Source organism: Lytechinus pictus, chromosome 3 (assembly GCF_037042905.1).
Source record: "Lytechinus pictus isolate F3 Inbred chromosome 3, Lp3.0, whole genome shotgun sequence".
Lineage (NCBI taxonomy): Eukaryota > Metazoa > Echinodermata > Echinoidea > Temnopleuroida > Toxopneustidae > Lytechinus > Lytechinus pictus.
Genome location: NC_087247.1, coordinates 17187600 through 17201862, shown reverse-complemented (window position 1 = coordinate 17201862; position 14263 = coordinate 17187600). Strand labels below are relative to the sequence as shown.

General features: G+C 34.9%; 1 protein-coding gene across 1 annotated transcript in view; it reads right to left on the bottom strand.

The window, feature by feature from the left end:
- Positions 1-231: 231 nt before the first annotated feature.
- The window catches only part of LOC129255834 (uncharacterized), a 56528-nt gene continuing 42496 nt past the window's right edge, over positions 232-14263 (bottom strand). Inside the window, exons 4-5 of the mRNA XM_064097957.1 lie at positions 7461-7734; positions 232-3233 (exon numbers count right to left, since the gene is read on the bottom strand). Of these exons, the coding sequence (XP_063954027.1) occupies positions 2702-3233; positions 7461-7734 (806 nt within the window). The 3' untranslated portion in view covers positions 232-2701. The remainder of the gene's footprint in view (positions 3234-7460; positions 7735-14263) is intronic.

The following is a 14263-nucleotide window of genomic DNA, read 5'->3' as shown; positions in this document are numbered from 1 at the left end:
TTTGACATGCGATTTTGTTCAAAACACTGACCAGGAACCAATCAGAGGTATTGTTCCATATTTGCAATCCGTCTTTAAAATATTTGTGTTACGGAGCCCTGATGAGCACCATCATTATTTTTTGCTACTGAGGACGAAATTCTGATAGGCACTCTGTAGAAGCATCAACTACATGGATACCAATATAAAATACACAGGAATATCAATATTAACTTTAATATTCATGTTTTATACATTATATCCCTGATATATACATAGCACATTGTATATAATATATCACTCTTTTAAATTTAATTATTGTTATCCTTTTTATTGAATTAACGACACTACCGTTTAAAGAAACTACAACGAATTAATTTCAATGAACATTACACCAATGTCTATAACAAATGAGCAGGGGAGCTGATTGGGAGTGGGCGTGGCGGGACATCAGAAACAGACATAATTATTCAAATGTCAGAATATCATGTCTAAACTGAAAATATCATGAGCATGCATGCACATGAAAATTCATCAATTTTGTTCCTCCCCGATTTAAATCTGGTGAAAACGAATCCATTTTTCCGCCGTAATTGAAGCAAGACAAGATAGCCGAATCAACATTTTGTTGTGATTGTCAGTTTGCTTGACACAAATCGTCTGCTTTTGATGCCTAACACGCCTTGATTTATAACATATCCCATTACGTACATGCGACATTGTTATGTTCTCTCACGCTTTCCAAGACAACTTGGGGCATAAAAGCGTCTAAATATTCTACGAAATAGGGTGCTAATATAATCATAATGTAGAACAATATGAATGGATTCTTCATTTTGAATGAGACTTATTTAGAGTAAGAAATCGATATCCGAAGACAGCTGGCAAAGACAAAGTGTCAGTAGTCTATGAGACGCCATGCATGCACAAGAAAACTTAATATTATAAATGTCGCGTTATGGAGGTTGGGTTCAATCTAATATATTTAAAGCATCGATAGTTGAATGATTCAAAGGTTATTTTAATAATAAGTTGACACAGTTTATTATCAAAGGCTATAATCAGTGATGATGTCTATAAGATGTAGACCTAACTACCAAAATGTCAACACGATGTGTTCTAACTTATGCTATAGTCGCACCAACGAAACGGATACCAAGATGACGTCAATGGAAATAACGTGATTCCATTGGTCAATCTTGAGTCGGTTTCGTCGATGTGACTGCACAGCATTTAATAGTAAAACTATTTGGAATTTGACACAACAGATAATCAATCTTCATAACACTAGGTGTAGGCCTGAATGGATGAGATAAAATAAGTTTTGAAATTAGCCATATCTTCTGCGCATAATTGAACGGAATTACTAATTACTAATTTAAAAACTAGTACATTATATTCATTTGTATAACATTAGTTGGTGTGGAGTGGGTTTCGTTGGGATGACGGCGACATTGATAAGAAGGGGTGCAGATTCTTATTTGAGTTTGGTTTCTTTGCAAATCGTTTCTGTCACACCTCTGTCATGTCTGGTTTTATTGGTGGCAATTTGTGACCGATTTCCCATTAGTATGTGATATAAAATGGAGATTTCACCTATTCTCGTATGAAGCAAAGATGTATTTGAATATTTTGACATCCATCCATTAGGAATATCATTGTTCATTGCTATATATATATATATATATATATATATATATATATATATTAATATATATATATATATATATATATATATATATATATCACATATCATAATTCAGTAGTCATTAAAATGGAGAAGAAAAAAAACAAGGAGATTTGGTGATTGGTATGGAAAACCATCTTGAGTATCATTTGATGAGCAAGAGCAGCGTAGTGTCAGGGTGGAGAAATAGAGGGGAATTTGTCATTTTCTATCCTGAAGTGTTTTCGCTGAATTTATACTTTGAAACAGTTTTGACTCGTTATCAAGTCTGAATTGCACATGATCATCATTTCCCTTTTTATAGGGAAGGGGAGAGGCTTGAATACTACGTAAAATCCCTTCTGTGAACCAAGCATCAGTAATCAAAATCACAATAATGATGCATGGTCTTGTTTTTAGTTAGACATATCATTATTAAGCTACGCTGAGCAGAAAACTTTGCCTGTTGTGCATTAAACTTCAATGGCAAGTCTAACTATCAAGGAAACAAAATATACAAAGATGCTCAGTGATGGATCTCGTGGCTTTTTTGTGACCAAAATGGCGGCCTGCCTGATCGACACAAGGAAAAGCATGTAGAACTAGGTTTCATTGACATTAGCATCAAGGTTTTATGTTGAAACCAAAGACGGAAAAATATCGACAAAAACCTGAAAATTTAATTTGTAAACAATCACAGTTCAACACAAAATGTATAGTGTATCTATGCACTGCAAAAACTCCGGTGTTGATTTAACACCAGACCGGAATCTATATGTCCACACCAGAGAAGTATTAAACAACACCAGTTTCGTTTTGGTCTAACACCAGAAAGGTGTTTATACAACACCAATTAGTATTAAAACAGCATCGGTTTGATTCCAAACTGGTGTTGTTTCAATACTTCTCTGGTGTGGACATAATATATAGATTCCGGGCTGGTGTTAAATCAACACCGGAGTTTTTGCAGTGTGGTATGGCCTCTCCTTTCAAAAAAAAAATATTCACAATCACAATACGACAAGGTTTAATCGTTCTAGTCCATCTTTATATTGTTCAATCATCAAGCAATCTTCGTGACTGACTCGCCACCAGGTCTGCAAGCCGTCTGAAGAGGCTCGCTCTCCTCTTTTCACGACCCTCCTGCAAAATAATTTCAGCGTCGCCGTCAACAACCTGGCTTCGTCGTCGCCGTCTTCTGCCTAAAAATTGGGTGTTGCAGCAACTCTGCCAGCCAGAGACTAAGTCTGTGTGATATGACTGTACCAATCTAGACAGGTTGGTCGCTGCATGCCGGTTGCATTTCCTGAGGTGACCAATGGCGTCGGCGATTTGAGCGTCGCTCACGCCTGGCGTGAAGCTAAACGATGGGAAGCACTGACGAAGCGCAGATTCAACCGTGTCCATCTTGAGTCGTAAGGCATTTTCGAAGGTAGGTGCACCATTAAAACACTGTGATCGGATGCATTGGAAGTCGGCGATGACGCAGTGTGGACCGATCGAGATGACGACGACGATAATCATAAGGTATAAAGGGCATGAAGACGGATACAGTTTACTCTCCATCGGGAACCACCCACGGCAAAACCTGCATGAAAAAAAAGAAGAACAAACATATATCTTCAGTTGTCTGTTTCTCTGAAACAATTGCCATTATGCAACTTTCATACCTTCTAAATATACATGACAATGTCAAGCAGGAAATGAAATTCTAAAAATCCTATAATTTCTTTCAAACGATTTGCTTTGTGGTAATGCAATATTTCATGTCGTCTTATTTCAGGCCTACAAGGATGGCACCACATTTTGAAGTGATATCACTAATGAAGAGAGAATGGTATAAGTGGAAATTAAAAAAGGAACAAAGCAGCGAATTGAAAATATAGTGTTGGATAATAATTATAATATACATACATAGTATCCTTAGTTTTCATTCAGAAAAATGAAGTCACCATTGCTCTTGCCCCCCCCCCCCCCCGCGAAACTTTGTGGCGTGGCCCTGTGCCAAATCATAACCATAGAGTGTCACAGGACAGTTCAAGTTTAAATAGATCCGTTATCATAATCTCTATCTGGAACATTGCGGAAAATGCAATATTTTTTAAATCACAAATTTTTAGCATAACGGAAAATTAAGACATAAACCTGTTTAAAGATCTCCTAGTCAGCTGTGATGTGAGTCAATACAAGTTTGTATATTACTGTTTTGGATATTAATATTGGATCCTGCAACCTGAAATGGCAATCTAAACCCCATTGAAAAATGAGATCTACTTATTTTTATGGCTGAATAATTACTTGGATAAATGAACCATGAGAAAGCTTAATGATGACTTAATCATCATCCTAAAAGCTATGCTTATTATCACACTCCATTTAATGTCAAGGCTGGTTATGATAATTATGCTCTAAAATAAACTTATGCGGCGGTGTATACGCTTAATTCTGTTTTCACACGATAGGTGGCGTGATAATTAAGAAGATGGAGCTGAAATGTGCGGGGTGAAGAGTGTGCGTGAGTGAGCATGCGGGTGCGCGTGTGTGTGGGGGGGAGTGGAAAGATAAAGACATTATAAAATGTCTGTGACCAGGTAAGAGGGGCCTTATCAAACTACCATGACCAAATTATCCGGCCGGCTAATTTGCAATGAAATGTTTGAAAATCGACGACACGACTATTGTTGGTTCTACTACTTTTTTATGAAAAAAAGAAATCGTAAATTCAAACATAAAACACTATCGGAGATACATGATGGTAATTACACATCCATAGCTATCATAAATAGCCTAAAACTCTCTTTATTCATGAGAAAATACTTATCATTATGTGATTATCTGATCGTACTATTTCATTATAACTGACTGCATCATTGAAATAGGAAACGTGTTCAAATGTACAAACACCACTCTAATTGATTCAAATATATGTGAGAATATGATTTCAACATGAGGAAAAATAAGTGATTTAAATAAGCATCATCACTTTAGTAATTATCATACATTCCTTCTTAGGGATGGAGTAGCAAACTTCTATTTTTAGTAACATCACCGTCATCGCCATTTTCAAATACGTGTAATTATAAATTTATGCAATCATTATGCTTGACGCTTTTTGTTTTGAAAGGTTGATTTTGTACCTGCTGCGAGAAAAGAAGTCACGCTGCTTTATATCGTGTGTAATGTCACCCAAGCGTTACGCCTTACGCTTTATGAGTATTATATCACCCCCTCATCCACAGACTCTCTCCCTCTCTCTCTCTCTCTCTCAACTCGATTCACATGTGGTTTATAGAAAAGAGTTTACAATTTAATTTTGTCAGGGGGTAGAAATAATGAATAAATGGGAAGGTAATCTACATTATGTCACGATCGAAAATTTGTTCTGCATAAATTGATTGATGTCAGAAAAAAGTGGTGAGCCACTAAGCTTCATTATATTATGCATTCATATTATCATGTTCGCTTTTCCTAATTTAATAATCTTATATAACAAATCGTATGGCGATCAGGTAATTGTAAAATGAATTAAATGTTAAAAATAGTTAAGATAATATGATAATCATAATGGATGTCAATTAAACAAAATAACATTTTGAAAGATTCAAAATCAGTGCTTAAAACTTAATACTTAAGTACGTGTTTTTTTTTAATAGAAAAATAAGAAAGGGGAAATCATTTTGGCAAGTTAGTTGAAGACTTATACAGAGGGCGGATGTGATAAAGTACCGCTGTGAAATTTGCGAAAAGGAAAAGTAAAAGATACACTTAGTTGTACAGTTAAGCACACTAGACTCAACACACAACCTCGTACCATCGCGCGCGCACCCACACACACATTCCACCTCAATAATAACCCACACACGTCCACCATAAAACGAGAAAAGGGTTTCCGCCTAATTTTTGATGATTGGCAAAATGTCTAATATATATATCACCTGCGAGCTATATTGGCCTGAACTTCTGTTTTCAAGTAAAAAAAACTTTTAGTCATTTCTAGAATATTTAAAATCTAAACATCATTCCCTTTCTAAAACAAACAAAACAACATGTGAGTGAGGAAAATCAACACTCTCCCCATGATGGACAAAATTAAACTGCGTAGGATTGTAATACCTTGGAGCGTGATATTGTATCAGTTGTCACACGGTCCAAGAGGAAAATAATTTAGTCAAAGAAAATTTAGCACTCAAGAAATCACCACTGGTATCATATTGGCTTCTCTTATGTATAGGTCATGATATGAATAACCGGTCAGATCGACGTATTGATTTACCAACGACTTGTCGCAAATTAATAAACAATTGACGTTCTAAATTTATATCATCTAAAATGCTTTTGAAATACTTTGTCTGAAATGTCATGAAGTAACAATAAAGGCATAGTAGGAAGTCAAATTTTCTTTCACTTCCCCCCGCGTTCACTAGTAATGTACACATTTGAAAGAAATTGTGATAAAACGTGGAAATTTGAAACCAAAACGAAGCTAAAGTCCGAATATTAATTTTTTTTAAATCTTCACCCATGCAAACGATTCGCCCTCCAATTGTGTAGGAACCTTTAATTTATTCAAGGGTTTCAATCCAGGTCATTTGGTTTTATTATTTCATTCGAAATGTTATAATTCACAAACTTATAGAAAAAATTATATCAGTGGTATGAAACTTAAATTTTTAAAACACTCCCATTTCGTTTTAACTGACGCTCATAACCCACTATACGAGGCGATCAATAATTGGTTATCAAGAGTGGTTAGAATCCTTCCTGGAAATGGTTGTTGGTGTATAAACTGTTACACTGATGATTCGTGTTTATAACGAAAATGATAAACCTTAATCCTAATTTTATATAAAAATTCGTTGCTGTAATGCTGTTTTAAGAAATTTAATTGTTACTTATCTTAGTTGGTCTTATATTCCATCGACACTTATATTGATGCAGATATATTGATGCAGATTTATCAATCACAAATTACCTCATTGGATAAATCATAACACTTCTTCTGAAGATATCAATTGAAATGTTCAATGCATATGAATCTTTAGAGATCTTCAGTGTTGAAATTAAGAAGGTCAAATAGAAAGAGATGTTCTAGTTCTACTTGAAAATAAAAAAACTGTCATGCAAAAATGAACGGAGAACGGACAAAAATTATGAATTTTGAGGTGGTGGAGGTGGTGATGGTGATGTTGATGAGGATGATTGTGGTGGTTGATGAGATGGTACTGTTGGTGGTGAAGATTGTGGTTTTCCTGGAAGTAGCGATGGCTGTTGTTGAAAGTGTTATTGGTGCATGGCAGTTTTCGTTGTTATGTGGTGGTGGTATTATACTCTGGTATCAAAAGATGATATCTACGCTCAGTAATTGCATATACAATCTTTTTCAATCTCGAAATATGGTGTTACCATATGGAACCTACAACAGATTACATCTTGGTTAATTTTAAGTTCAAACGAATGCAATTTTATTTCATTATACGGACAAAATATATAAATGTATATAAACCTTGTAAAGTAACGAAATCTTTGAATTATCATGATTATGTAGACATGATAACAATATTTCTTCTAACCTTTAATCGTCCACGTATCATTAAAAAAAATCCTCAAAAACTTTAGGAATCATTACCAATGGAATACTGATAATGTAAAATGATTATTATTTAAAAGTAGTTTATCATTACATATCAATTTTATGTTATTTTCATTTCAATAGTTGAATAAATAAAATGAGGAATAAAGTCAGCTGTTTCAATTAAATAGAGAAGAAAAACCAAATTAAGTTTGAATAATAACTATAAAGAACCCTGCAACTAACCTCTTAGTGGAAGAAATCTTCTCCGGAGATTCCAGGATCGCAGATAAAAGCCAGAATTGATGATGCAGAAAATAATAAAAAGACAGGTAATGTTTGTTGCGAAGCGATGGGGATATGCGATTATCCAACTGATCAGCCAATAAGTAGGAAACCAACTGATGACAGAGATGAGTCTGTAGATAATAGTGAGATGGAGAATGGATACGAATGATGAACCTTTCGATTCTTTTGACGAATGAGAAATAAGTCGTAGACGAGTATACTTCAACTTGGACTAGAATAGATATCGGTATTTCATCTCACCCCTTTGACGTATCAATATGACAAGATTATATCCACCCCTTCCCTCATTGCCCACCTCTCTTTCTCTATCTCTCTTCCTTCCTCTGTCTCTGTCTCTCTCTCTCTCTCCATTAATTGTGTCAGTCATCCGCGGGGAGTGATGCTATGATTTTTATGGATCGTACCCCTTGGAGAAAAGTGGATGTGTCTGGCGTGCGTAGATTTATAACGTTTTGGTGGGCAGGGCGGAGCAATGAAGTATATTAGTAACTGAGCACAGATATTTGAAACTTTGACTGTCCGACACTGGCATGGGTTAAGTATTCACCAGAGGTAGATAGTTAAATTAACTAATTCTATTTTTTAGATAGCATTCTGTTAAATTCGCCTACATTCATAATCGTATTCATTGAATACTAAAGCCAGGGGCGGCGGAGCGAAGTTGAAAGTGGGGGGGGGGGGCAGGAAAAAGGGCACCTTTTCTTTTGAAAAGGGCACTATCTTAAAACAAAGAAAAATTACTTATCTACAGTGGCGTAATACAATATTACATCTTAAAACAAAGAAAAATTACTTATCTACAGTGGCGTAATGGGGCAAAACGTTTTGATGGGGCTAGATATGTCGTATCACATAAATTTAGAAGATTCGCGAGCGAGCAAAAATTTTGACATTTTTATAACGAAAATCCAATTTTGTGATAGATTTTGACAACTTTAAAATTTAAAAAATGATATCATATTTCACCCTTCTCTGTTTCCTTTTCTTTTTTTTTTATTGCTCGTTTAATATTGGGGAGGGGCAAGAGCCCCCATCTGTACGCCTCTGCTTACCTACCCCACTCACATGACTCATGAAGCTTAAGGCATGTAGGATCATCCTTACAAGTTTTGTAGTAACATATAAAAATGGGAATATTGTTTTCTTGTTTCAAAGGGGCACTCGTTAACACGTAAAATGGGTCCTTCTCAGGTGAAAGGGGCACAGAACACGTTCGTAAGGGGCACTTTTCTTGGGTAAAAAAGGAGGACTGATACGAGATAGGGCACTTACAAGAAGGCAGGGGGCACTTGCTGACACATAAAACGGGTCCTTCTCAAGGGGCACAGAACACGTTCGTGAGGGGCACTGCTTCGAGAAAGGGCACTTACAAGAAGGCAAGGGGTTCATTCTAACACATAAATCGGGGCCTTTTTAGGTGAAAGGAGCACACAGCACATTCGAGAGGGGACATTTTGGCTTTAAAAATCGCACTTATGCGAGAAAGGGCACTTGGTAACACCAAAAAACGGGTCCTCCTCAGCTGAAAGGGGTACAGTACACGTTCGTGAGGGGGCATTTTTCTTGCGTAAAAAAGGGCACTTTTTCAGTGCTTCAAAAAGTGGGGGGGGGCAATGTACCCCCGCCGCCCTCCCCAGGATCGCCGCCCCTGACTAAAACTGTATTTTTTTTTTTAGGTCAAGTTGCATTTTCACTGAATTCCTGATCGAGAAAAAGTATAGATTTTTTTTTTTGGATTCATATAATTGACATAAATACAAAAGAACCAGGGGCCCGTTTCATAAAGCTGTTCGGAAGTTACGAATGACTTTACGCATGACTGGTGACCCTTTCTTGTGCTATATGATATATCCCTGTGTAGCTGACTTATGGATAAGAACATATTCCAGTCGTTCGTAAAGTTGTGCGTAACTTTAAGAACAGCTTTATGAAACACCACCCAGGTCCATTGCAATGGACCAATAAGGTAAGATTCAATCAATTCCTTGATAAAATCTTCACCATCCCAAGAGAAATTTGTCGCTCATAACTTGTGTCACTAAACTCAATAAATAAAATATCACTGGTATTATATCCATTAAAATGGTAAATTGATGGTGGTGGAGAATATGTTTTCTTACCATTTAAAAGAATATGCTTTTCAGGCTGGATGAAAGGTTCAGTTGATTTATATAGATATTACTTGTAAAACATTCAAGAAAAATTAATGAGTTTGATGGCTTCCTTATTGCTTTCTCAAGCGAGCTTGAAAGGGTAAAAAATCAAGACATCGGACCCACCTAAGATTGCACAGTACAAACATTATGTACATGTTATGTACTTTTTAGATAGGCCTAAAATTATTCTGGAACAGTTTTAGATATGTTTATGTATACTACTAATATTGTAATCATATTGAAATTACCCACTCTGTACTTTTAGAAGGATTTCATAAACATTTGTAACACTCAATTAAGACTTGGACACATAACATATTTTGAGATTCGTTGAGATGTGTGTTTTGATTTCAGTTGCACATTCATATTCAGCGTGAGATAATTAGTATAAACATGTTTAAGTTTACATAGACATAAAACGAAAATTTTCAATATCACTCACAGGCGATTTATGATAAATTCTAATTAGAATTGTTTATGAATTCTGTTAAAAATATTCAAAGAGCATTTTAAAGCTTGATCAAAATGTTGATGCTTTTACGGTGTATCCCATTAAAAAAGAATGTGATTTGATTATATGTTTGTTACTATGTAAAAACATCTCTAGTCGCAATTTGGAGGGGGAAATGTGAAACTGACTCCTTAATCGACAGATACTATAAACTTAACTTAAGTGTTTTCTTGTGTTATTTTTTGATAAATTGTGTCATTTCGAATTTTTTTTGGCTCATATGAAATCAATACTTGATTCTCTTTATATTATGTCCATGTATATTTCGATACTGTTTCTGAGGGGATGGGTTCGTGAGTTTCTCACGTTTCTCACTGAAATGTTATTTTCTATTTATATCGCTCACATTGAAGAGACAGCATGGGTTAGACTTAATCTCTGTTGCAAAATAGATAGTGTTTATAAACCCGATGAAAATCTTGCACACATGACGAGATTGATGAGTATACCAATCACATTAATTACTGGAATGTGAAATTGACGTGACATTAATTTTATAATGACAGAGATGAGATTTAAAAAAGTCTTCATTGTATCACTTTATCGTACCTATACATACCCCAATGGGACAACATATTTATGTGAGAGAAAATCAAATGTATGTTTATGGCTTGCTTTTCAAAGTTTAGCATTCTATAATTATTTGAAAGATGATTTTATTGTATGGGCCTTTTCTCAGGGAGATGTCTAATTATGATGGAATTATGTATCTAAGATTCATAAGACTTAATCCTTAATGACTTGAATTCAAAAGATATTCTGTCGAATCCGTTTAAAATCTATTTTTTATAAAATATCTGGACTGTTTTGATTTATCCAGACAGGTAATTAACTCAGCAATTTCTAATCTTCATTTTTTTTGCCAGTTAGGATGTCATGATATTTCAACATATTTTCGCCAAACTGACGTAGCCATCGTGAGTTATTAAAGATATATATATCGCAAAGATACATCCATCCAGTAATCATGTTAATGATTACATCTTTGATCCTGTTCTAATTATTTTTGGAGGAAAATACATTCCATATTCTTCTATCGATATCTCACAGAAGATAGCATATATTAACCAACAAATATTTTTCCATTCATTCAATTCGAAGGAATTTTTTAAAACATGAAATGGATGAATCTGTTATCAGAAATACGCCTACCTCAAATATTTACTCTTGTTATTTTATACCAAACTGATACTAATTATTTTAGTGGTGTTATACACGTACGCCACATTCTCTGGCAGAATATTGCGAGCCAAACCGATGAGCAGAGTCTTAAGTTTCCCCTCGGGCTTGCTCATCGTTATCGCCTGTAGGCATATTCACTGAAGCCTAAGATATGAATCCAATGGGAAATCAATTGTTTTCGCTGCTCTGGTTTGCTTATTATTTTCATCACCCTCGCACGTCTTTCATTGAGCGGATTGGTCAAAAGAGAATTGCGTCACCGGGGAGACGGTTGGTGTATAACAGAGTGAATATATCCCAGCTGAGCTATCGAATCAGTACTGGGTAAATAATCACTTATTCAACAATCATTGATCCTATTTATGAACAAAAAAAATAACAGATAGCTGCAAGTAACTCATTTATGATAATTCGTTTGATCAGGAAATGAAATGAAAGTTATAACTTATTCAATTATTTTGATTACAAGTGTTTTTGGTGTCCATGTATCAACGGGAAACGGAATCGTAAGTTCTCCTGCTATCAAAGACTCTTCTCTGAAGTTGAAGTCAATAAAAAGGTCTATCTCATGGAAATAATAAGCGTAATTACTAAATATTAAGATGCCTCTTGAGATTATTTTTTTGTCAGAGCGGAACCATTGCGTTCCACCCTCACATCACATGGGATGCGTAATGGTATAAAGTTCATCATAGCCCGAATCCTCAAAATATGAAAAAATAATTCCCTCGATAATGTTTACACGTCATCTCAAGCGAGTGTCGCCCACAGGCGTTCAAGCAGGGCCCTTCCTACCAAAATTACGGTGATTTTTAAATCGCTTTGTTCCCTGATTGACTTTTCTGCTTAATCTCCCATCAACTAATTTACCCGATATGAAACATCATAATTTCCCATGACAGAAGGCATAGAGTTTATTCACATGCACGTATCATACTGGTTCTACTTATAGATCAAGAATGACGGAAGGAAATTGAAAACAAAGGCGCTACTCTCTTTGCATCATTATTAAATTTCTAAAATATGAGCCAAACATCAATTACAAAATTAAAGGTAACTACTCGTATATTGAGGACATTACACAACACAATAACAAGAGTAATAGATAACGCTTTTAAAAAGTCTGCTTTTAGCAGATCGGCTGTTACGCGCTCCTGCGTTTCATGGAATATATTCCTATATATGAATGCAGCATAAAGTAGGATTCGAATCCATGACCATCTGATTGAGGGAGGAAGTAAGAACCACTACACCATAATGCCTCCAATAGTTGTGATAATCTTTATGGTTATGTTTCTGTCTTTTCTAAGTGGTATCATAGTCATGTTAAGTTAATATTGTTAATAAAAAAATAAGTTTATCAATTCATATAATGCTGTCGAACATTGATGATTTCGGGAGCAATTAAGGCTAGTGTTCATTCATAGAATATATATCTAAAGCAATTGATTTAACTAAACTGGAGGATGATGAAGGAGTACGTTTACGGACTTTTGAAAGCATTTCAAAATATTGAATGTATCTCAACATAATATTGAATGCATCTCAAAATATTGAATGCATCTTAAATTATTGAATGCATCTCAAAATACTGCTTATATCGAGGATTCATGATCAATGTCCATGGTTAAAAATCACCTTTTATCATTTTTTCTCTTGTCATTTATACATCTTGTTAATATTTCATTTTGTAATTGATGAAACGCATCAGTATTACCGTAATTTCCAGTATCTTTAAAGTTTGATGTATAATTTGTATAATTATATGGGTTATGGATATATTGTATAATTTATAATCATGTTTCAAATAATTTGTACAACTTGCTTATGGAATGTGAATTTGTATTTTGATTTGAGAGAATATAATAAAACATCCTTGAAAAAAACATGAAACGAAAAACTAACAAGAATCGTAATTGGTTCATCATACTGGTCTAATGGTTCAAAGTATAAGGGTCCTTAACAAATATAAATTTAATCGAACATTTCTTGACCTACGCCAATGGCATTGTCGAAAATGAACTCTTGATAGTTTTTAGAGAGGATGTACCTTAATTCAGAGCATAATTTGGCAATTTATGGATACAATAATGCCGTTATAATGATAACTTCAATGCGTATACAACTGCACGGATTGTACATGAACAACGGATACACTGCTCGAGACAAACTATCTGAAGAAAGGGGAATTATGGTACACAGAGTCAACTCAATAACATTCAAAAGGTCTGCAATGAAATGAGCTACATTATTTCTTAGAAGACGCCATTACAGAGATAACGATCTCGGGAGATTGCTTATGATTCTTGGTATCTTTTTATGATAATGACTTTGAGCAGATCCAGATAAGCACATAGAATAAAGTAATAGGTTCAAAATCTTGTCTCGAATAGACCCAACAGGGCTTAAACGAAAAAGATATTATTTATTGACTTTAAATGTTTTTTATTATGAATTATGTCTTTTTATATTTGATATTTTACTGCCACCGTAAGGGGTGCTGCAAGAAACCTGCTATCGATCGCAGGTCAGTTGTATAGCTCCTAATTCAAGCATGAGTCGTGTATTCTTATATTTCATTGCGATTTTTTTTTTATTAATCTACTTGCTGGTCTACTTCCGAGTGAAATATTGAGTGGAATTGATTATAGCTATTATTGATCAATTGCAGATTTGTAATTAAAATTTAAATCCATTGCAACACAGTGTCTCGTGACCCACGTTACAATTATTATCAAGGTAGGACTCTTTTCATTAGGGAGGAAAGGATTGAAAAGAGTCAGAGATATCACTGACAACTGTCAAAAAGATTCTTATCATAATTATATCCCCTTCCCTCCAAAGGAAGATTCCTCGTCAATGATGCACAATTTTCATTGATCTACAGAGTA